The sequence below is a fragment of the Falco punctatus genome (assembly GCF_963210335.1).
Source record: "Falco punctatus genome assembly, chromosome: Z".
NCBI lineage: Eukaryota > Metazoa > Chordata > Aves > Falconiformes > Falconidae > Falco > Falco punctatus.
The window spans coordinates 84,317,436-84,341,378 of NC_137586.1; the positions used below are offsets into that span (position 1 = coordinate 84,317,436).

At 38.6% G+C, this 23,943-nt stretch overlaps 1 protein-coding gene across 4 annotated transcripts in view; it reads right to left on the reverse strand.

The window, feature by feature from the left end:
• The window catches only part of MSH3 (mutS homolog 3), a 113,293-nt gene that overhangs the window by 26,779 nt on the left and 62,571 nt on the right, over positions 1 to 23,943 (reverse strand). For 3 of the 4 annotated variants that reach the window (XM_080372458.1, XM_080372457.1, XM_080372456.1), the window contains exons 14-19: positions 16,259 to 16,446; positions 12,581 to 12,749; positions 8,532 to 8,596; positions 7,086 to 7,202; positions 5,122 to 5,229; positions 1,469 to 1,583 (exon numbers count right to left, since the gene is read on the reverse strand). In XM_080372458.1, coding sequence (XP_080228584.1) covers positions 1,469 to 1,583; positions 5,122 to 5,229; positions 7,086 to 7,202; positions 8,532 to 8,596; positions 12,581 to 12,749; positions 16,259 to 16,446 — 762 coding nt within the window. The remainder of the gene's footprint in view (positions 1 to 1,468; positions 1,584 to 5,121; positions 5,230 to 7,085; positions 7,203 to 8,531; positions 8,597 to 12,580; positions 12,750 to 16,258; positions 16,447 to 23,943) is intronic. The other variant, XM_080372459.1, reaches the window with a different exon arrangement.

Below are 23,943 nucleotides of genomic sequence, written 5' to 3' on the forward strand. Positions count from 1 at the left end.
AAAACTAGAGGCACTGTAATAAACTAGGTTCCCACCCACCTCTCTCAGAGGAGAGGACTCAAACCAACAGCCGAGGGAAGAGCGATTCTACCATGATCACCTTATTTTGTAATATTCAGTATTTAGGAAGCCAACGTAAGAATGGAACTAACAGGGGAAAGTGCATGGTGATTACTGAATGAAATGCTGTATTTTTGTGTAAATGCCATCTGTCACTTGTTTGGAGTTGACAAATAATTTTGAAAACGTTCCCTGAAGTACTGTACAGTATCTGTATCATTTGTTCAGTACAGAGCAGCATTTAAAACTATTTCCTGAGAAATACATATAAATTTGAATGGTGTTTATCACAGCAATGCTCAACCTGACATTTATTTCATACCTTTTCAGTATGTACTGTATGAAAAGGCAGTTACATATTCAGAGTTAAGCTGCAAGCATAACTTTTATATTCATTACAAACAAACATATAGTATGTCAAAAAAGGTAAGACAGGTAAATATTTACAAAAAATGTCAAAAGGACAGACAGATTTTAGGTTTTCAGCAAAAAAGAGGGAAAAAACTAAAATATGCTTAGCAGAAACAGATACATGAAATAAAATATGGCAATGCTTCCTACCTATTGTAAGTGCATATTTATAGCAATTTTAGTTGATTTAGGTTACACAATTTAAGAAACATTGCACAGAAAACGTTAAGTAGCAGGCCCCCCTTTCTTTGACCTACTGACAACAATACCAAGCAAGAAATAATCTTACTACTTCTCAGCATCATTCTCTATTGCAGAAAACAGCCAGAGGAAGACTTAATGGGCAACATACAGCCTGCAAGCTACACCTTGCCAGGGGGGATCTTTCTCACATGTTAATATGAAAGGCTTCTTACAACTAATGCGCAGTCTACAGAGCGTATAAATACTACGTAGTGAAGAGTCAGAGCTCAAAAGTCCGCTTGGTCAGATTGAGGAAAGCTGTATGAAATTAATACTTTCAGAAAGAAATTAAAACACATTGTAGAGAAATACCTAAAAAAATATCTGAGCTATCTGGGAATTAATTTCGGAAACATGTTACACAAAAACTTAAGTTGTTACTATTTAGTATATTAGAAGCTCCACAAATCTGAGATAAAAGTTATGACAAAATGTAGACTCCTTAAACCCCCCTGTAATTATTACTTTGTTTTTCAAAAATAACCATTTGAAGCTTTTATTTTCCTAATTTTGAGATCATGTTTCTTTTCTTTATGCCATTAAGACTGAACAAGGTTGGAAAGAGAGTGTCTAGCTGCAAGATACCAGAAAAAGGACAAAACAGATGTGGTCACATCTAGCAATATCTCTCTGAAATACAACCAAGCAGACAGTTGTATGATTAGATTATTTTTTTTAACTTCCTGGCCAAGAAGCAGATCCCAGATACCTTCCCTTGAATGATTTGAAGCTCAAACAGTATCTCAGTACTTACTGAAAGGTTAGTGGTATTTGGAACATACTGATCCTGTTCTCCCAGTAGTACATCAATCACTGGGTGCCTCCCATTTTTTATAATTATTTCTCGACTATTATCTTGCACAGTTGGTCTGCAAAAAGGAAGAGACATTAATTTCAATGTTTATTGTAACATTATTTAGAACTACTGTAACTAAAGCCTGCAAGAGGCTCATCTATGATGCAGATTTTTTCTGGAAAAATACAAATTATAAAAATGAATTATTATCATCAAATATTTCTAAAAGACTTCCTTAGTTTCACTCAGTTATAAAAAAAATTAGCAGATTAGCTAACGAAATTTTACAGTATTTTCTTCATTTTTTTCATTACTTAGGGAATGTTTTCAGTCATTTATGTGTATTCTAAAAAACTATTCAGAACTACAAAACAAAGAAGCAGTAACAAACTCCTCAAACTGGAGGACAAGTTGCTTTCTTCCCACCACTGCACCAACTTCTGCAAAGTGATACCTTCTGCAGATACATTTCATATTCTCAAAATGATCTTGCTGATGAACTAGTCCAGCCTGTTATGACATTAAGTCCTAACTGGAGTGTGGGGAGCGACAGAAGCTGTCCACTATGTATGTTATGACGGATAACACATTAATACAAACCAAAGACTACAGCGCGATAGAGCTGTAGCTCTCCTATAAACATTGGCAGCTCTCATAATCTGACAGCAATTCCCAAATAGGTGTAACAGTCATCAAACACTAACCATCTATAGAATGAGCTATCTAAGCTGAAACACTGAAATGACAGTACCTTTTGAGAAACTAATATGCAAACCAGATCAATATTACTTACTTTTTTCTCTCATCTCCAATCCATGTAAAAAAAAAAGCTTTCCTTCAAATGCTTCCACTTTAGCTACAAATTTGTCTACATGTGTACAAATACAACATGTATAAAATTCTACGTTACATACCTCCACGTCTGGTAATCTCCTTCTCCAAGAGCTGTGTGTTATTTACAGAACAAAAATGCAAAAGAAGCACGTCCCACTGAATTATGACTCTGATTTACTTTTGTTCTCTGCAACCTAGGTTTACTTTTTCATTGTACATTGAATTGAAACATTCAATGAAGAGTTAAATGTGGTTTCATGTCTCAGCAACATTTTCCTACACTAGAAGTACAATCACTGTGAAATAAGAGGAGTAACTTAGGAAAGTGGCAGCAGCTGAGAAAAAAGAGAATACTGGAATAAAGCTACAGATTTTTTTGACTGGAAATTAACTAACAGTTTGGATGGAGTTTACAGGGAAAACAAGATGCGGGGAGTGATTTTTCTTGGGTTGTAGAATGATGATGCAATTTGAAAGGAAAATGGAGATAAAATAAATGCCATTATTAGGAAAGCAAAGCACTGGGGAAAGAGGTGCCAGCTGATAATGGTGTGGTGGTTTTAGCATAAAGGTATTTCCAGCAGTTGCATAGCTGAGATGAAACTAATACAGTCTTAAGTGTTGGGGACAAAGAAAGGAAATTTCACTCTCCATTTTCTGGATGGGTAGGTTGTTTGGAGCTGTAGTGTGGTGGTCTGAAAAGGGAGGAGCACATGCCTAGAAGCACTTCCTCCTGTACCTCTCCACTTTGCATTCAAGAGGGGGAGATGACAGCTAAATGATCCATTTTCCATTTTGAAATTCTGCCCTTGTCTTTGGAAATAATTCCCTTTAATTGCTCAAGCCTCCTTCTACATAACTGTGAGAAAGAACAGGGCTTCAGGAAGCCATGAGCCTTGCTGACTGCCTGTTCTGGTTTCATACAATGGGGCCTGCAGAAGTTGGGCCTCATCCACAGTCATTCAAAAAGTCTTCCCTGCCCTGTGTTCCCACAATCAGATAGCCACCTGTCATGCAGTAAGAGAAGGGAAAAAAACAAAAAAAGTGAAGAAGAAGAAAGAAAAAAAAAAAGTAAATTGCTCTGGAATGCATAACATCCTTTAGTGGCGTACTACCTCTCCAACCACATTCCTTAGTTAAAAAAATTCATAACCTGCAGAGTGGAATACCTACACTATCATCTTTAGCTATCTAACTGCTGCCTGAGAGCCCTGATGTTGTACGTAATCTGTGTAAAGGATGAGTCTCCCAACACAGGGGTCCTAAGACACCTCAAAACTGCATGAGGTTCTTACCTTCTCTCCAACAACAATGTGGAGCACCTGGCCTCCCGACTTCATAACTCATTTACATGCCTCAGGTAGGGTGATATGAAACAACCCTCACTTAATCAAAAAGCATTTCTCTGAAATACTTAAATTAGTTAATACAAAAGTCCCGTATTTCCCTCGGTAGTCCTCCAAAATTAATTACTGACACCTTCCCTGCAGCTGAAGTTTCACTAAGAAGACTCCTTCCTGCCAGTTTATGAGCTTTAAGCCACTCTTAAATTCAGTGAATTATTTAGGCTCTGCACAGTGAATTAATCACATTTCGGTTTGTTTTCTAATCTAAGTGTACTGAACTAAGCAAGCAATTACTTTCAAAGAGATATCGATAGAGGCACACAAGATCCCAACAGTCCAGAAATGACCGATATTACCTTTAATGCTATGTTGATTTCCCTCCATCCACATACATTTAATACACTATTTGCTCTGTTTCTGCAGGTCTCAAATATTACTAATTCATATGGTTATTCCTACACAACTGGCTGAGCGCTCAGCCCCACAATGACAACACTTACAAAGTTACACGTGTACTTTTCAGGAGTGCGTGCGGACTGTCTGGCAGAGGGAATGGCTGAGGACTGGAAACCAGCAGCCCTTGCACGGGTGTCTACAGTAAACAGTAAGTGCTGGTCTCTAGGACAGCACTCGGCAAGCTGAAGCAGTGGCTCAGTGAGTGTCCCATGCTCCTGGGGACAGAGACCTCATGGTATGGAAGAAGGCACCCCAGTGAGACTGACTGTCTCTGTGTGGCTGCAAGAGATGTGGGCTCATGAAGGGGAGGAAGACCAAAGTTGCAAAGTGTACAGGCTCAGGAGCCGGCTCTCGACCAACCTCTGGCGAAGCAGGACTTGGGGGTTCAGGTGTCCCCACCACGGAGAGCCTGGGGGACAGCCATGGCACCCCCAGAGTCCCAGGCTGTGGTGCCTGGTGTGCATGTGTGGGTCTTGGGCAGAGGAAGGAGCACAGCTCATCAGATCTAACACAGGATCCTAGGTGAGGCATCATCACGGCGCTGGAAGGTGGCACTAGTAGTTACCTTTTATTTGCCTGAAATACGTCTTTGAAACATATCCCCATATACATTAGAATCTTGGGAAAGCCATTATAAATTCAGACTTTGCTGAGGGCGAAAACAGAGGGGGGGGGGGGGGGGGGGAAGGCAAGGACACAAAAATTTCCACACAATATATTTATAGATATGTGAGTTATCACCTACTAGACTCAGGCCAAACAAAAGACAAACATGAGATGTCAAATTTGAACTGCGATGTTTACAGATTTGCATTAAGCCCAGAAGCATTCTTTGTGAAATCAGATTAAGCTGAAACTACTGTAAACAATTTTAATAATACATTTTATTGCAGTACACATATTAAACCCAAATTTATTTTAAATGCTCTCTTATAATTCCTATAAAACCCTAAATAAAAATTAAAAATTGATTACCTGCAGTAGTCTCCTTGTTTAGCCACCTGGGCCAATGAGAACAGACAGTCGACAGTTGCTAGGTGACCAACTGCTTTAGACACAGGGTGATAATGCTCACTAAAATGGCTATATCAAAACAGGGAAAAATAACAGAACGAAAAGGGAAAAATTAATTCATACAGATACAAATGTACTGTCAAAATGTATCCCATGTATGCTTCTCATAGGGCCCCTATGGTCTTTAAATTACTCTGAATTCAAATCTCCCAGCAGTGTATTAAGTTATAATATGAGGACACAATCTTAATCAAGATGGACTTCATGCTCCAGTTGTAATAGTGAATTATTTTTAAGCACAAAAAAGCAGGCAAAATGAAATTTATTAGCTAGCATATAAAGGGTCTGCAGTTGACTCCTGATGCCTAAATGAGGTCTACAAAAATGCCACTATTTATCACAGTGGCAACTGAATCCCAACTACCAATTCACTTCAGCCGTAAGTTAAGAGTCAAAAAAAATAAACTAGAAGTGCCTGAAAACAGCAGTTGTCTACAATTTCAATAAAGTTTGGTATTTACAACAGAAAATTCATTAATTCTGCTTATGGTATTACTTCACTTAGTACAATAACAGTATTACCAGGAGAACACAGTTTTCAGTAGAATTCATTCTCTCTTAGAATTACTCCCCGCCCCCCTCCCCCGCCCCCCAGTCTCAAAGATACATGTGGAGTATAAAGCCAGTAAGGAAGCAAAATTCAGTAAATAAATCAGTAAATAGATGGATGGGTGGGAAAGAGGAACACTTTCCTACACACAGGTCTTTCCTTGTTGTATGCTGCTATCATACAACACTACTGGAGAAGACCAAAGTGAGCATGAAAAGCAGCTGATCTAAGTGAAGAAAGGTTAAAATAGGTCTACTCAAACTTACATGGCTAACAGAGTGACAATAAATTATGCATCAGAACCATTTTTACAGTATTTCAAAGGCAATGCATCTGGAGAAGAGTGAATTAGAATGTTTTTCTAGTTTCTACCAAATTTACAGAATTGCTGGGTTCCTACTAGGAGGCAAACCTTGGCATCAGTTAGATTCAGTGAGACAACTTCAGAAGATACTTGTTAAGTTTTTGCAGTGGCGAAAAAAGCACAGCTGAAAGTGAGCCAAATATCATTGCATGACATGAGGGACAAAAAAACATTGCTAGCCAAACACCTGAAAAATTAAAGGCATTCACAAGTTTGAGAAATATTTTTTAAACACCCATTTTAAAGAAACTTTGGCTAAATAGCTAAACTAATGCACTCAGACTGATCGGAGACAAACAAATCTTCCGCGCCACTTGCAAGGGGCAACAACACTCTGATTACTTTCTAGCAAACAGACTCAGTCAGTCACAGGGCTACCATACAGAACCACACTCGATCAAGTAATGGCCCAAACACCCTGAACATTCCTAATTCAGAAACTCCAAGTAACACTGCAATGTAGTTAATTTATTATTTTTTTTAGTAATGGCACACATAACATCAAAACCATACTCTATTTCAATTAATATTAAAAATGAATTTGGTTAGCTTGTATAACAGATTATTTTTTCATTTCACTTACACTGTAGTTCAATAACAAAACTACTAGATTCAGTTTCAGCCATTCGCTGTTAGTTACACTTTCAGGTTCTTAATGCTGTGATATCCATTTTGAAATTTTGAGAGCCACTATACATATTTAATAGTGTATTTTCATCAGAATTTGAAAATCTAAAGACAACACTGCTGGTCTCAGGACTCTGTCTGCACAGGCTTTGCCTTCAGATGCCTTAAATTGAAGAACAATAATTAACTATAGTTTTGTGGGCAATGTAATTGCATGATCAACTTTCTATTTTTAGATAAACATGGGGTTTTTTTTCTGTTCTTACAGCAAAAGTAAAATAAAATAAAATACAATGATAAAAATTGACTATTTTGTGAACTCACTCTAAAAAATTTAGCCATTCAGCACTGCAGTCAAGGACTAACTGCTCCCGGAGCTGATTCAGATGTCTGTAATTTTCTATAATAAAAGGAGAGTGGAAACGGCTGACAGCTTTTGTGCTGGAAGAGAGAAAAAAGCCAAATAGGAAATCAAGGTCACTAAGCAATCAGTTACACCACCTACATGAAAAATTGGACTAGCTTTCCTACCCTCTGTGAGCCTGAGAAATGGATGTTAAAAAAAAAAAAATATTTTACTGTTTGTACCAAACTGTTGATTCTAATAATATTTACTGTGCAGATTGGCTACTGCACCACTGACCATTCAGAAGGCTTTTGAAATGTCTTTCACAACATAGCATATAATACTGAAGTTTATATATATCACAAAATGATGTTGAGCAATACACTGTACAAATGAATGACTCTTCTATGACTGATTGCATATACAATGAACTCCAAGGAAAAAAAAATCATTTTACAAGATGAAAACTTCATGATAAGCTGGAAACAAACTTAGTAAATATCGACTGTCTTGCTAGTTTCCATTTGGGGCACTTGCTATTTATTTACGCAGTTTCATTAAGGGCTCACTCTGGCATTCCCTGGCATTCTTTTACAAAATCCAGATTAGCTGTAATTTGTTCTTCAGCATCTTAGTTCAGTCTAATCTGTGCACTTTTAATACTGAATTCTTGCACAAGTGAATACAACATCACTTCAGAGTTGACCCTGATTATGCCTGTTTCTGGCGTGAGATGTCCATGCTCACACACTATACACTGGGCCTTGCAGCGAATTCAGGATTTACATTGACTCTACACATCCTAACACTGAGCTAACATTAAGGTATTCACCCTGTTTAAATAATGAAACAAATGACTGAAAAGAAAAAAAAGCCAACTACATAATTCACTCCATCTCTGTTTCACATACTGGAAAAAGTATACAGAGCTATCTAAAAATCATGCTTACATAACCCTGAGAACCAAAGAAAGCAAAGCTTGTCTGTATGAATAAGTAAAATGACATTTTAAATACACTGAGTTTACTGAGATGCACAAACAGCTACTTTTCACTGTTCTGAACAAAGTAAGAAAAGACCCACGTGTACAAACAACAGGCACAATTCAATCAAGATCATAGTTTTGACACCAGTACATGTAATTTGAAAGATTAAGCAACTAATATAGTGCACTAAGAATCTACAATGTAAACCCAAACATTTTAAGAACTCCATTTATTTTTCAGTTTGGTTTGCTTTTAAGCAAAACTTACTATGGCAATAAATTGACACAACAATTTTGCTTGGTTGGTTTTCAGTTTAAAAAACAAAACAGAAACACATGGAGCAATGAGAATGTGTACATAATTAATTTTAATACCAAAATACTGCTTTTTTTCCCTCATATATTAAAATAGAACAAACTTCAAAGACATTTCACGTACCTGCTAACCATAACCCAGTCAGATGGCACAGATGATTTATGGGTATTCTTGAATTCTATCAAAAACTAAAATAAACAGAAATGTAGTATTATACATCACGGGAAATTAGGAAGACTACAGAGCCGCAACTGTCATATATCAAGAAAACTGCATGCATCACAGCAAAAACATATTCAGCCTGAGCAGACCAGAAGCTAATGCTCTTTTTCGCCCAGAAGTGAGGGCTATGACATACACATTTTCTGCCAAAAAAGCAACTCCCATTCTGAGCTATTTTTGTGCCCTGAAATGTTGCTGCCACATCTCGGCCTTTCTATTCACTCGCTAACATGTTCCCTCCTCACCTCCTTCTTACCAAGCCAAAACCAGACTAAAGCTAGGGAGTCTTGCTTACCTGGTCCTGACTGTCCCTTGTAGAGAATTCAACATTCACACGGACTCTACACTGCACACCATCTGTACTGAGGCTACTGCTGATCAGTGAGATGTGCCTTCCTGCCCAGGGATCTGTGACACAGTCACCACCTGCGACACCTCACAGACAAGAGCTCAAAATCTCAAATGCTAGCGCTGTACCTGCAGTACCTTGCTTCAAGTTCGGATCAACTCAGGGTCAGAAAGGGAAGGAACAGGGGAAACCAGCAGTGACGGCAAGAGGCTCAGTGCAGTGGAATTTACACCATGCATTTGCTGCAGTGTATCACATGACTCACATCAATTACCTTTGTAACAGGTAATATATAATTATTTATTTATAATTCTTATATAAAAATATATATAATTAATGTTTTTAATATAAATTATACCTATATATTGAGGCCCTGGACAGCAAAGAATTGAGGCATTCTCAAATAAAAGAATTCAGCTGGAAAATTAATTTCTAGCAGAGATTAGATTAACACAGAATCTGATCCCCTTTACAGAAAGCCATGACACTACCACCTGACAAAACTTTTCCATTACACTTAGTATCATTTAGGTTAAAACTTCCATACCTCACCAGAACAGCCAGACTCACCTCAAGTGAGTCAACCAAGAATAATAATCCTAACATGAGTACAAAACTCCAGCAAGGACATAGTGCACTAATTCTTAATTCACCTAAGCCACTTCTAAAACACTTGGTAGAAACATGTATAAAACCTGAAATTGCATAATACACACCAGATAAAGTGACTGAAAATGGGTAGAAACAGATCTGCAAAGGTTTGAAAATGAGCCAGCTTCTGCCACTAGCAGCAACACTAGCAGTGTTGCTGATGTGCTGGTATCACAGTTTTTCCTGAAGTTGATCTCAAAACAATTAAACATGCTGTGTTTACAATAGGAAAACAAAATAGTACCACATTTGTGTCTGTGCTGGACACCTAACTGAACTCAAGAGTCTAAATTAACACAGTTAGTTCAAGTGCCTAATTTGGGTTTGTGACTACTGAGAAACAAGCAGAGGGGTTGCAATCTTCAAAACAACAAAAGCATTTGGTTTTTCATCCTTTAATTCTTAGCCCTGTTAGATAAGTAACTGCAGTATCAAATAAACTGGGCAAAGTGCTGCTTAAGCAATGCAAGAAGCAAGTATTTGCCAAATGTAGCAATTTCTCTAAATCCTGCCTGAAACGAATATCAGTGCTATCACTATTCACACAGCTTTCTGTCCTGTTCAGTGCACGCCAGAAATTACACTAGAGGTCTGGAAACAAAAGATAAGATAGATACAGATAAAAGAGAAAAGATAAGATAACTTTGGAAAAGTTATCTGACAACTGGATCTTCATCAGAACTCTAACAAACTTAAATGTAAGTTAAACTGTGTGCTGACTCTGAAGATCTAAGCATGTATTCATAATCATGGGTTTGGGGGCATACATGAAGGAGCAAATAGTTTGGCTTTTTAATATTTTTTTCTCCAAAGCAGACTGTTCCCTGAAAAGTTTCCTGGCTTCTCTCTCTTCCAGAACTAGCAAACAATAAGCGCTGCTGTTGTGAAGCAGCGTTTGAATACCTCTATCGGAGCAATACAAGAACACATGAAGAATATAATCACACAGATATGAGGAAAAAAAGAGCTGAACTCCAACAGACTCTTGCTATGCCTATGCTCTGCTCCTCCCAAAAAATTTCCTTTCCGTTACCTCCGTTCCTTTAGAGTCCTTCCTTTCCTCACTGACCATCTTCTCTAACGCTTCCTCTACTGCCTCTTTTGAAGTCTCTGAAACACCTACACCACATATAATTAAAGAGCAGCTATCCCCAACCTCTGCAGCTCCTTTTATGAATATACCAAAATAAATCTCTTTGTCTGCAACAGTTCCTGAGCTGTCCCCTGCTATAAAGACCTCCTCTCAAACATGTACATGGGGTCTGGTGGTTTCTGAAGCTCTCCTGTCCAGTTCGCACCTGACTACTCCCTCAGATGTCCTCCTCTCTTCAATCAATCCATCACACGTGTCATCACCCACCTCTTAATGCAGCCTCTCTGAGAGAAACCGTTCAAATCCTGGCTCTTCCCTTCCTCATACAATACTCAGACACACTCTTTAATGTTTCCTCTTGGACTTCAACATCCATGCTGACAGCCTACCCAACACTTCAGCCATGTGTTTCCTCTTCTCAGCTTTACCATCAAAGGAAATCATGGAATCATAAAACCGTTTACATTGGAAAAGACCTTTAAGATCATCAGGTCCAATTCTTAACGCAGAACTGCCAAGTCCACCATGAATCCATGTCCCTAAGCACCACACCTACACCTGCAGGGATGGTGATTCCACCACCTCCCTGGGCAGCCTGCTCCAATGCTTGACCACCCTTCCCTGAAGAAATTTTTCCTAACATCCAATCTAAACCTCCCCTGACACAACTTGAGGCTGTTTCCTCTTGTCCTGTCACTTGTTACTTGGGACGAGAGACCAACACCCACCTTGCTACAGCCTACTTTCAGGCAGCTGTAGAGAGCAATACGGTCCCCCCTCAGCCTCCTCTTCTCCAGACTGAACACCCCGGTGTTCCCTCAGCTGCTCCTCACAAGCCTTGTGCTCCACACCCTTCCCCAGCTTCATCGCCTTTCTCTGGACACACTCCAGCACCTCAATGTCTTCCTTGTGGTGAGGGGTTCAAAACTCAATATCCACCCCAGGTCTTTATCAAATGCTGCTGTGTCTTACTCATCCCTTCTCACATCCTCCCTCAGCACTGCCTGCCTGCTCCCTGCTGTGTTCTCAGCTCCCTAGGTCCTCAGTGTGACGGGGGCTGCTTCCAGCCCCTTCCCTCATGGTCCTCACCGATTCATCTCTTCTACTCCCAACCCTCGTTCAGTTTTCTAACTCACTTCTTTTTCCAGTGTTCTGTGGAGTTTTCCCCAGCCTTCCTGCTCTCATTTCCCACAGGACAATGCTGAACAGTGCTCCCTCACTGCTCCGTTCAGTCACTCCCCTGCCCCAAATCTGGCAGTATCTGTCATCTCTCACTCTCTCTCTTTTTTTTTTTTTTTTTTTCACTGAACTGCTCAGCCTGCTGTAGTAGGAGCATGGCCTACCCACACTTGCACATCATCTAGCAAACAAAAGCTCCCGTCCACCAGCATAATTTCTAAGAACTGAAATAAAATAACATTTGTTGTTCTTTAATACTGTTCTTCTCTCCCATCTCTCAAATTACAGTCTTAATCAGTACTTACAAATCATTCTACCATTCCTCAAATTAACCTAATGTTGTGCTTCCTGGTTATCCGAGAATGTTTCAGCACTTAATAGCCACATAATTGACCTTGGAAGTATGCAATTGTTTTTACATATACAGAAAAGCAAAGCATTACCGAACCAAATTCAGCTGCACTAATGTGTTTTTATTATTTAAATCACTAAAGTAATTAGCTTAAATTAAAAAGTGACACTGTCACAAAACGGTTCTTTTAATTTGTACAAAAGGTTATAGTCAAATGACCTCATCAAGTCTCATACTAAATGAAGAGAGTTCTAGTTAAACCTAACCTTTAAGCTGTTTTCTAGACAAGCAAGGGTACAGTCATATATAATAGACACCATTATTACCTCTTGACCAGAAACGGTAACATACTCTGCAGAAGGATTTTTAATCTGTTTACGAATGTCCAGCAGATGCGATTGGATTTTAGAAAGCACATCCAGGATCTCCTCCTTTCTCTTTCTGATGACAGGGAAGTCTGTAAGGTCCTTGAACAGCTGGGTTTTATCTCCAATCCTATCCGTAAGAAGCATAAGATAAAACAAAATAACAGTAAAACCAAAAATAAGTTCCCCAATTCTACTGGCTGCATCCACATTTTTATATATTATCCTGGTTTGTTTTAATAATACCTTTATTCCCCTCTAAATACAGCTTTTCTGTTACTTGGTCATGGTACAGCACACGTACCGCAAGGCGCCATACACACATATACCTAAATAGAAAGGCACCTTGTATACCAAATCTAAGAGGCTACACCAAGATACCTCCCGCCCGCCAGTGTATTCAAAACTAATCAATTCCTGTCCTTTCGACTCCATCACATTATGCTCATACTTCTACACTAAACCCTGCTGAGTGGGATTTTTTTTGTCATCTCTGAATGTGCATCCTGCAGCTTTCTGTTTGTTCTCCCTCGACCGACCAAAGGAAGAAAAGGAAGCACAAGGAATGTCATTCCCTTCTGTCTCAATCCGTAACTCTGGAATGCAATTGCTGTCCCAACCTCGAGCATCCCAAGTGCCGACAACATCTTTATCATGACTACATGTGAAGCTTTAGATAATTTCTGCGTAACATGAACACAGATTTTTGATCAATTTGGCCACATTTGGGAAGATTTTCATGAGGATTGCAACGAAAAATCCTTCCCAGAAGGCCTTCATCAAAGCAGAATGTCATCATAAGTTTCTCAGAGTAGCTTTCTTCTTTCCTCAAGAAAAGATTAACCACAGCATTTTCTAACACATGCAAAACAATGTTCTTTTCTAGTCTCAACGTCAGAAAATGACAGAATTGTTTGGGCTGCACTATCTCAGCTCAGAAAAGACAATGCCATTCAAATGTTTAAAATTGGGATGCCAAACAAGCTATTAAAAATATGGACGTCATCAAAAATAACAAAAATTTAACTCATCCTAATAAGTATCAGGCAAGCAACAACAAGTAGTGCAATCAGCCCTAAGTTAATTGGAATATACATTTGTATTTTAAAGCAAATACAAAACTGTACCAGTTAATTATGTAATAAGCCTGAAATCTAATATTTGGAGAGCAAGTAATTAGCAAACTGCAAGTAATAGAACATGAAAGTAATAAAAAGTCTAATATTCTACCTACTCCAATACTCCTTTGCCTGAGAATGAAGCCTCAACTGGAGTCAGTGACCAGACAGGTATCACAAAGCTGTGCTTTGATTTTGCATTACATGGACATAGTTATTATGTAAGTGACAGTAAAGATGCCATTTTAAAATACAATACTAATTTTTAGAAACACTTTTGTGCTAATTAGACCTGTTTCCATGGGAATGCAAGGAAATAAAGATTACTAGTAGCCAGCAGCTGACTGTGAAGCCTGTCACTGCTATGTAATGCCTACCAAAAAATTAATAGTTGACAGTTAAAGAAAAAACCACCTCAAACCCCAGAATCTTGAACTAGCCCTAAAAAGCCCTGGAGCAGCAGAATACTTTTGAAAACGACTACAGGATTTTACCCACACCACATGATAAAATTAACACATGATGCAGCATATACATCTGTGTGTGCAAGTGTGTAGGTACATGTATCTATGTAAGTAATCATCATGATTTCAATGAAAGAAAGGGTTTTGAGTGTAAATAGTTCTGCCATACAAGTCTGAGATATAATAAAGGCCAAAAGGTAAGTTATTTTAGTAATCTTGAATAAATGCAAACAAAATATATGCATTCTGCAGACCAATGATCGTATCTTCTACTTATTCTATTGTATCTTCATTTTGTATAGTATTCTAGCCATCATCCATAGTGACAGGAAAAAAACATATTTTAAACCTACCTACAGTAAATCTGGTATAATTAAGATACAGTCTGTGTTGTCATAATCTGTGACAACTATAATTGGATACAATGCATCAGTAGAAATCTTATAAACCCAGCTGTCCACCGGGCACAGCAAATACTGCTGCCCTTCTCTGCTTCTAAATTTATACACCTTGCATCTGTCTCCAACTCAGAAGCAAATAAGTTAAGTTCTATGCCTTAATTCTTAAATTTCCTTAATTTTAAATCTTAGATGGAGAAAGAAAAAGATGATTTTGTAAATAAATTGGATGTTTATTTTTAGTCTGCTTTGAAAATAAAAGATCAATACTATGCTGCCCCAATAAAGCTACACATTAAACTGCACGCCACATCTTTCATCAAAGAATCTCTAGGTATATATTTTATCTTACAATATTACATAGGAGGAAATGTTCAAAGTTAAATGAAACTTGCTTACAGCAGAGAAGTTCAGGATGATCAGAATATAAAGCTGGGTGATACTCAGTGTTCAGAATATCCTCTCCATGTGGCGTAAATAAAAAATACACTGAAAGCAGACCAAAAACCTGCAAAGTCAAGTTGGCTGTGCAAGCCAGCCAGACTGCCTCTGTGCCTAGCATCATGAGATAACCTTTTTTTAGAAGATCTTACACTGCTTTTTTTCAGAAAGACTGTGATTTTGCTGGCCACAAGGTATTCCTCCTAAATCCTGTCCCCTGAGAGGTTTTTGCACACCCCCCCGTTACAGAACTGATGTTCTTGCTTTACTATTCTGCATCTTAAGACTCCTGCCTTCTCCTTCCTGTGGTTAAAACTAGGATCTAGGGGTAACAATGGAGGCAGCAATTCTTCAGAAGAAACAGTACACAACAAATTATTTAAAGACACTCTCCCTTATAATGCATATTCATTCCAGTTTAGCATCTTCTCCCTTTGTCTACTTTTTTTTTTTTTTTTAACAATGAAGTACAGAATTGAGACAAGAAAGGGCAGACAGCCTCCATACTTTCAGCTTACCTCTCCAAGACTGCAGGAAGGCAACTACAGGGAAAAGTGTAATCACATAAAAACAGAGCCTGAGGCTGAGGTAGGTGCTCGTTTAGTCAGTCTCTAGAGGGAGTCCACAAACAGGGCACTAACCCCAGAAATGCTCTGAGCGGGTACAAATCACACAGGCTACATGGAATCTTCACAGCTATTAAACTTCGTATTTTCTGCCATCAGTGAGCATGCAAAGACATTTTTAAAATAGGAAGGGGGGCATGCAAAGCTTTGAGTAATTTTCAAAAATAGTAAAAGGTATATTCCTGACAGCAGAGCGGCCACTTTGCTAAAGGTCAAGTCTCTCTTCAAAAGGAATACCTTCTCCATTTAAAAAAAATAACTAAAAAGCTGTTAAACAAATTAACATGAGCAAAACACATTTTGCTCTAAATTCATTCTACAGAACAGCTGAAAAACTTTCAAAAAAATTATTCAGCCTGAGGCAGACACATCCTAGACAAAATACTTGCTCGCCTAGTTTAATTTTAAAAAACTATAAGCAGTAGAAAACAACCTGTGCTTTAACTATAAGCAACCTGTACATACATAAACAGAAAACCAAAAATATATAATTAAATTGTATTAAGACAGGATGCATAATTTGCACAACTGAATACATTGAGTCAGAAAGCCTGTAAGGCACAGAAGGTTCATCTATTTTATCTCTACTTACTTGGCTGCTTCTTCATTAAGGATCTTTAAATAATGTTTTACTGGGGAGAGAAGTTCTGGGATTTCCAACAGTGCCTTTTGTAATACAGGAGTTTTCACATGAGAATGTATGACTGGAACTAGAGCTTGAATTTCCAAGTCCAGACGAGACAGGGTGCTGACTATCAAGAAGAACTCTTGGGTTGAACACTGAGAAGGGAAGCAATATCTAAATCATTACAATTTATTACTCTAAATCATTACAATATATTTTCATTAAATCCTAAAGGTTCTTTTGCTTTTTGAAAATGAGACAAAATACAATTATAATGTATGGACTATAACACCGCTGCATAATCTTATCACATTTCCCAATTAATAAAGTATACTAATTTTTCAACCCTTGTCATTAGGAAGCAGTTGAGAGCTGATCTCCATTTTTACTGTTGCTGGATGGAGATGTCCAACACATATGCAGCAGGCAATCAGCAGAAAAATGGGCCAACAATGCGCAAATGGCAAAAAAGCAGGTTGAGTAAGTTATGAGTACCACGATCTGTCCATATGGGGTTGTGCATCTGTGCGCTGTCACCTGAACCCCCAGGCTGCTGTTTCAGCAAGAGGGTTTGGAAAGACAAGGTCAGAGAGAGAGGGAGAGTCTTGGAACAAGAACACAGAAAGGAAACGGGGGGGGGGGGGGGGGGACGGGGACGGGACGGGACACCACAGAAAACCAGCAGTCACTGTTTAAAGTGCTGCTTGTAGCTACTGCCAACTTCAGAGTCTAGCTGGTTACTCCGAGGTGTATGTGATGAGGAGACCAAGAACATACTAGCCCATCTTTTTCATACATCCTCTCCTTACCACAGAGTTACTAAAGATTTTTCTATCTTTTTCAGGCAGTTAGCCAGGGTATCAGCAAATGGGAATCTCCCAGATCAGAGCCAACAGCACACAGCACTTTCAGAGTTGCTTCGTGATATTCAGAGTAGGAGCATGTTGGTTCCCTTCAAGCAGCTTCTCACCAAAAGCAGTGACTTGTGCAAAAGATACTCCTCTCTCTCTTTTTTAACCGTTAATATTACTTCTAATGCAGCTTAAATATTTTGCTGTTGGATTCTAGGTGCTCTTCGGTGTCAGCACAGTTTGCTACCTTTAGTGCATTTTCAAGAATTAGTGGTCAGGGTCAGGATTCTGCAGCAGTTAACAACTCATAACAAAACAATTCATCTGCTGCCACACTTCTAATCCCTGCCGCAGGCACACACCCCCCCCCCCCCTACATCACCATCCCCCCCCACCCCGCACCCCCTGCTCAGTTATCTAAGGTACTCTCATACCTCACCTATAAATGACGTAATACCAATTCTGAAATGGTCTTTACAGAAATAAGTTTGTATTTGTGGTACACCAAATGGAAACCTGGTCCTATGAGACACTTAATGCCTTCAAACCACGCTGAATTCAGTGGCGCTCCAGGACACTGCCATTTCAGAAGGTTTGGAAAAAAATGTCCATAAAGAATTATGCTGATATATATTTTGTTGTATTTTGCTGATCTGTAGAAACATTCTTTCTTCAGTCTTTTGAACTCCTCCCACTGGTCAACCGACAACACTGAAAAAACAGGTTTTCGTCCTCATCTGAGGATGCAAGGAAGGGAACAGGATATACTGAATGCTCCTACTGTGATATTCTTTATATGCTGCATCTTTTTCTTCCTAGATACTTTCTTTCTCCTACCCAGGCAATATACAGTCTAAAATTTAATTTCTGGTCGGTATTTTGTGGTGACCAGTACAACACTGATTACAGAATGTGTAGGCTTCAATGAATCACTATTTCACAAAACACATCTGCATTTTTATTTTGTCATTTCTTCTATTTCAGTTTCTCCCCAGAGGTAAATTTTTCTTTCTCTTTCCTTCCCACACCCATATGCAAGAACTAAGGCAATTCTATCATCTATTACACTGTAGTTATTTCTCCTAAATAACTTCTGTACCCAAACACAGAAACAGGTATTAACAAAAATGCTGAACTGGAAAGGAATGTTTTCTCTCCCTCCCCATATATATAAACCCCAAAATAAGTTCACTCTGTAATGCCTACTAGTCCTTCAGAACATGAAGACCAACTGAAAGTAACCTTCTGAAAACCATAAATGATAAATTAAGGTATGCTCCAGCTACGGCCCTAGCCCTCTTCTCACTAAATACATGTCACTACTGTGACCAGTGATGGAAGAGGAGTCTCCATGCTGTATAAACACAGAATAAAGATAAATCTAAACCTGTGGCCTTGGAAATCTACTATGGACACTGGAAGTTCTAAGTGACTGACACCAATAAGGCCAGAAAGAAAGTAATTCATAAGGTTAATTGCTGTGTTTCCTGATTTGCTTTATCATAAATGCTATATTAAACAAAAATCAAAGAAAAATCAGTCCTGGGTATTTAAAATTAATTCAATCGCAGATGTAAATGTAACTGAAGTTGTCATAAAGCCAGTACCTGATAGATACTCTCCAAGTAACCTGAAGCATGGCTGCGTGCTGAAGAACTGAACTTGCCATACCAAACAGGCAAGGTTGATAAGACACTTGACTAAAGTAATATGCAATTTAACCATGGTATTTCATGACATTCAGGAAGGCCAGAGAGATTACATTCTGAATGTTCCTGGAAAAGCTAAGTTCATCCTTGTTTCAGATCCATGAAAGTTAGGGACAGAAGAGACCCAATTAGGTGGTTTCCCTGCAACTGCTCAATTTTTCTGCATCAGTTTCTTTTTGTCTACTCTTGGGCTCTTCTATTCTAAGAAACTGTATTCCTACCAGTTCCTTTCAGAAACTAACCCATAAACTAGTAAGCATCATCAAGTAAAAGTTTTATCAGATAGCCTAAATTTCCATTCTATTAAGTCAATCCCAGTATCTCTTTTAACTCTTTTTATCTCTTTATATTTTTGCTCTTTTGTATTACACTAACTCAACTCCTCCTTTGCTGTTAACACCCTTCAAATATCTCTAAACCTTCTGTTCTCCTTTGATTATTCATTTAAGCAAACTATACTCTTTTAATCTTTCTTCATAAACAATCCTTTATTCAGCCTCATGAAAACTTTGGTTCTCCCAGGCACTTGCTGCAATTTATCAGCATCTTTCTGATAATCTAGAATTTACTTATTCTATCTCGTAAAAGCTCTGACAACAAAATAATAAAGCAGTAAATCTGTCAATGCCATTTGAAGTCAAAGCACAAAGGAAGGGTCTGAAACACTTAACAAATGATAAATCCAGGCTTGGGCTCAATATCAAAGTAAAATACAGTATGACTGACTGCATCATCATCGTCAGCCTTGATGCTGATAAAGAATAAAATCCTGCAAGACTTCCCTTGACTACAAAACGTGCTCAGGAAGGCAAAGGCTGAAGCCCTGACACATGAAATTGCAAAGCAGGTACCTGACAGACAGCATTAAGTGATTCACACACACAATGCCCAGAAAAGAAGAATGAGCAAATATGGACCATAAGAAATACATCAGTTGAACAAGTGGTGTTTGTTTGTTTTTTTTAATTGTTCTTTAAAAAAAAGAACGAAATAGGGACTTAATTAGTACACTATGAGGCTGGAAAAAGGAAAAGATTTTAAGAATACATAAGAACACCTGACTGAGGTGTTCATCAATAATGGTGGTGAGACTGGTAAAGGTGAGGCTTCAGTTAGGGGAGGAAGTTAGATTTCAAGGCAGCATCACCTATAAAAGAATCAGCGGGATAAAAAAACTAAACAACTTTGGTTGTGTGCAAAAGATACAGTGAAAAAAGATACCCTGAAATTATGAGATTTCTCAAAGGGTGCTTAATGAACATGCTGAAGCTTCTCACAGCAACTCTGATAGCCTACACATCATAACAGTCATTTAAGGAATTAAAACCTATTTGATTCCATTATAAGTTACAGTCAACAGCCCCTTTAAAGAATGGGAAATTAAGCATGCTTTACTGCAAACAACTTTGTTAAACACAGCATTCCCAAGAAAGAGGGCAAACATGCCCCTTCTGTGCTTACTCAGAGTATTACTGTTTCCCTGGCTTGATTTTAGCAACACTGCAGGACTTTGCGTCTAAAATGTCATGGCTCTACTGCAAAAATTATTTACTAAGCAAACAGATAACTTGGAACAGATGCATAAAAATAACTCTGAAAATCTGCCCTCCATTAAAGTGGGACTGATTCCATTTAAATCCTAATTAACCTTACAAAAGATATATAATTGTGGTATAAATTAGAAGCTTTTAAAATACAGCAAAAATGGTTTACATAAAGCAGGATCAGCAGTTGTGCATTCACAGAAGAGTCTCACAAGCTTATTCAATGCTATTTTTGAAGTCTAATTTTGAAATGCCGTCAATAGCTACAGCTTCTCCGGCACTAGAAAAATAACATCAGAATTGACAAACCTCAGAAGATGCCGAAAAATAGTTTCAACCACCAGTTTAACAAACTGTACTGAAAGCAGTATGGTTGCCACTGAGAAGTACACATGAAAGATCACAGCAGTATGCCAGATCTAACACCCTTTGAACAACACTGAAAGCAATTTAGCCTTGTTTGCATTAGTGAAATTGTTTCCAACAGATCTAGAAGGGAGCCACAGAGACCTACAGTTGACAGCCATTGACCACTCCAAGTTAAAAGCATTTAAAATAAAAAAATTGGGACTTGAAATGTAGCATACATTTAGCACTCCTTTCTAAATTTAATAGATACCTTTAAGTTTTTAGTATAGCAAGCATACTATTTTTGCTTTAGGAAAAAATGAGGCTTTTAATTTTAAGGTACTATGTCCCCTCATTATGACATTAATCACCTTAACGGGGGACAAATCGCTCAAATCAGCATTTAGTATTGCAAATCTAAAAACACCTGTGATGTAAATTCTGTAAAAGATTAAAAGTATAGTTATGCAAGATGTGCCCACTGCTATCATTAGATGAAAAAACTTTTAAAAAACCCAGGATGTGTTGGCTGAAGTCAACAATATATTATGCTATGGGGAGAATTTATTTTAAACATTCTATACAAACAGTAATTTCCTGAGCATATGTAAGAGGTATTGATTTAATAAGAGAGAGAAAAAATCAGAAGTACCGTATTTTTCTCTGAATCTTCTGAAAATTACATCATCTTCAATAAAGTATCAAATGTACCTTCCAGCGAAAGGCACAGTTCCAGCATCATTCTGGTTGACAAGCTTATGTAAAGATTTTAAACACTTAGCACCCAGCTAAGCGGCACCCTTCTCTGAGAAGTCTGAGCATGACAGTGAAGTGGTGAAGCATTCACTGGAAAACTGAGAGGAAAATCCCACAGGGAGCCTGCAGGTAACCAAGCAGCAAACATCTTCCTTGTAGCAACTGCCTGCTTTATTTTGCACAGGTGAGCAGCCCTGGTAAGTGGGCAAAGTTCCAGAGTGATTCAGAACTCGTCTTCCCAACTGCAGCAACTTGCGAGGAACTCTGAACAACGGAGGACCCGTGGTTGAAGTTAGAAACAGAACAAACAGAAGTGACATTTCTCTACATGACCTGGTAAGGTTCCACTATTGACCTCACTCCTTGGTAGGAGCTCAGTGAAACAGCTTCACTTTAATCTGTTCTGTAAATTCAATGACCAATTGTTATGATTCCTGTCCACTTTGGTGACTAAGCTTTAGTCAAAAAATAACGTTTATTGAGCAAAGGGTACAAATAAGATAAACATTTATGGATCGAGCTTATATAAACATTCGTCTTCTGAAACACACGGCATGAAACCAGGCACTAAAACAGCAAGCAACATCAGAATGGCCCTGTAGGACACATGTTTAGAAGTACTGATGGCATGTTTACTCTGTACTGGTTTTTAGACCTACTCAAGCATAGGTTTCTGACTCCTCTCTTGCCATTCTGCACACCAAGCCAAGGCAAGGCTAAAAGAGTCATCACTAACTGAGACAAAGAAGCAGGGTCCTGCCATTCATATTTCTCGCTGTCCTGAGATGCAGATCACAAAAGGAAATGCATGTGGTCTAAATTTTGTTCTATTATTTGGTGGCTCTCTCCAAGCTAAAGGGCATAGTTGAAGTGGTGATGGTCAACACTGAGCCAATGTGTCTTTCGGCAAGACCTAATTCTGCATCAGCTCCAGGCACTGGAGGCAAAACTCTTGACAATTCCCTGTCTCTCAGTTTCCTTTTGAAGTCAAGTTCTGAACACCAGAAAGTCTTCAAACAGTTCACCTCCAGCCATTCTTCTCTCGCCAGAGAGAAGGGTAAGACCATTCTGCTGTTGGCAGTGTTGTGTCTTGCAAAATGTCAGGTGCTGGAGCTGCAGGGAACTGAGAACCACCAGTCCTTGTATTAATTCCACTCTTCATAGCAACAGTAATATTTCTCTTGTCTCCTTCATCATTCCCATAGACCCTTCACAGGCTGCAGCAAACTTGGAGCTGGTAATATGACTTCCAAGGTAACACCCAACTACCACTACAAAAATGCTGTTTTAATTCCAGATTGCTCATACCCGGGGATAGATCAGCAATGGTCTTTGGTGGTTTGGGCTAATGAGAACTTGTAGGGGCTCAGATTAACAATTGCTGATTTGAATGATGCTACGAGGTAAGAATCATAAGCAAACTTGTTAAAAAAAATAATTAACAAATAAATAACCAGGAAAATACACAATGATGTTATTTATCAGAATAGCTCCCCTGACTTCCATAGTTCCCAACAGTCCCATAGCTGTTTGCCCTGCAAAGCCAGTTCCAAACAGAGCATCGGGTTTGTCTTACAATTTTTTCTGTCTCCGCTACGGGTTACTAGGGCAAAGTGCATTGCACAATAAAAGTTCTTCAGTGGTTGATCTGAATGAAAGATGTTTGGAATGACTGAGGCAATCCAGTCATCTCTGTACAGTTTAGAGGTCTCCCTTCATGAAACGTATTTCCTCAAATACTAACATCAAAGCAGTCTAAAGGGCCTGGAGGATGAAATACTTGTCATTTTCACCTATTTTTCTTGCAATGGACACTGAATTAACAAGGATATTCCTTTATTGAAGCCATCAGTGCACTCCACCCAGAGTTCTGGATCCCTTAATGGAAATGAAATTACAGGGAACCTCATGTTGAGCATGCGGGAGACGGACACCTGGAATTAACAGAACTGGAAAGGCTCCTACAGTGGGAACTGAAATGGCAGCATTCACTGGATATTCTGAAAAAAAAAATAATCTTGAAAATCACTTATCCATGTTCTTGAATATATATCTGGTTTGCAGGGACCTTCCTTTGGGCTCCATGTTCACCTGTCAGTGTAGAATGCAGAATCTGTTTCCCAAATCTGCTTTTGATTCTTTATTTAAAACAGACCCTGTCTTTCAGGAACACTGTCACCTCCTCAACTCCTAAAGACCTTCAGGGATTACTGAGCACTTCAGGCACTCTCCACAGTGTTCTGCAATGGAGGACAACCAGACTTTTACCAAGGCAAGCTAATTCATCAAAGGGGAAATGTATGCTTGGAGATTTACCCCCTCATTTACCCTTCTTAAGGATTCTGCTGGAGCACTTCTCTCCTGCAGCTTCAACACCCAATTCACTAAACATACCATCAAACTACAGCAGCTGTTGTTAACACAAACTACATTGTCACCTTGTT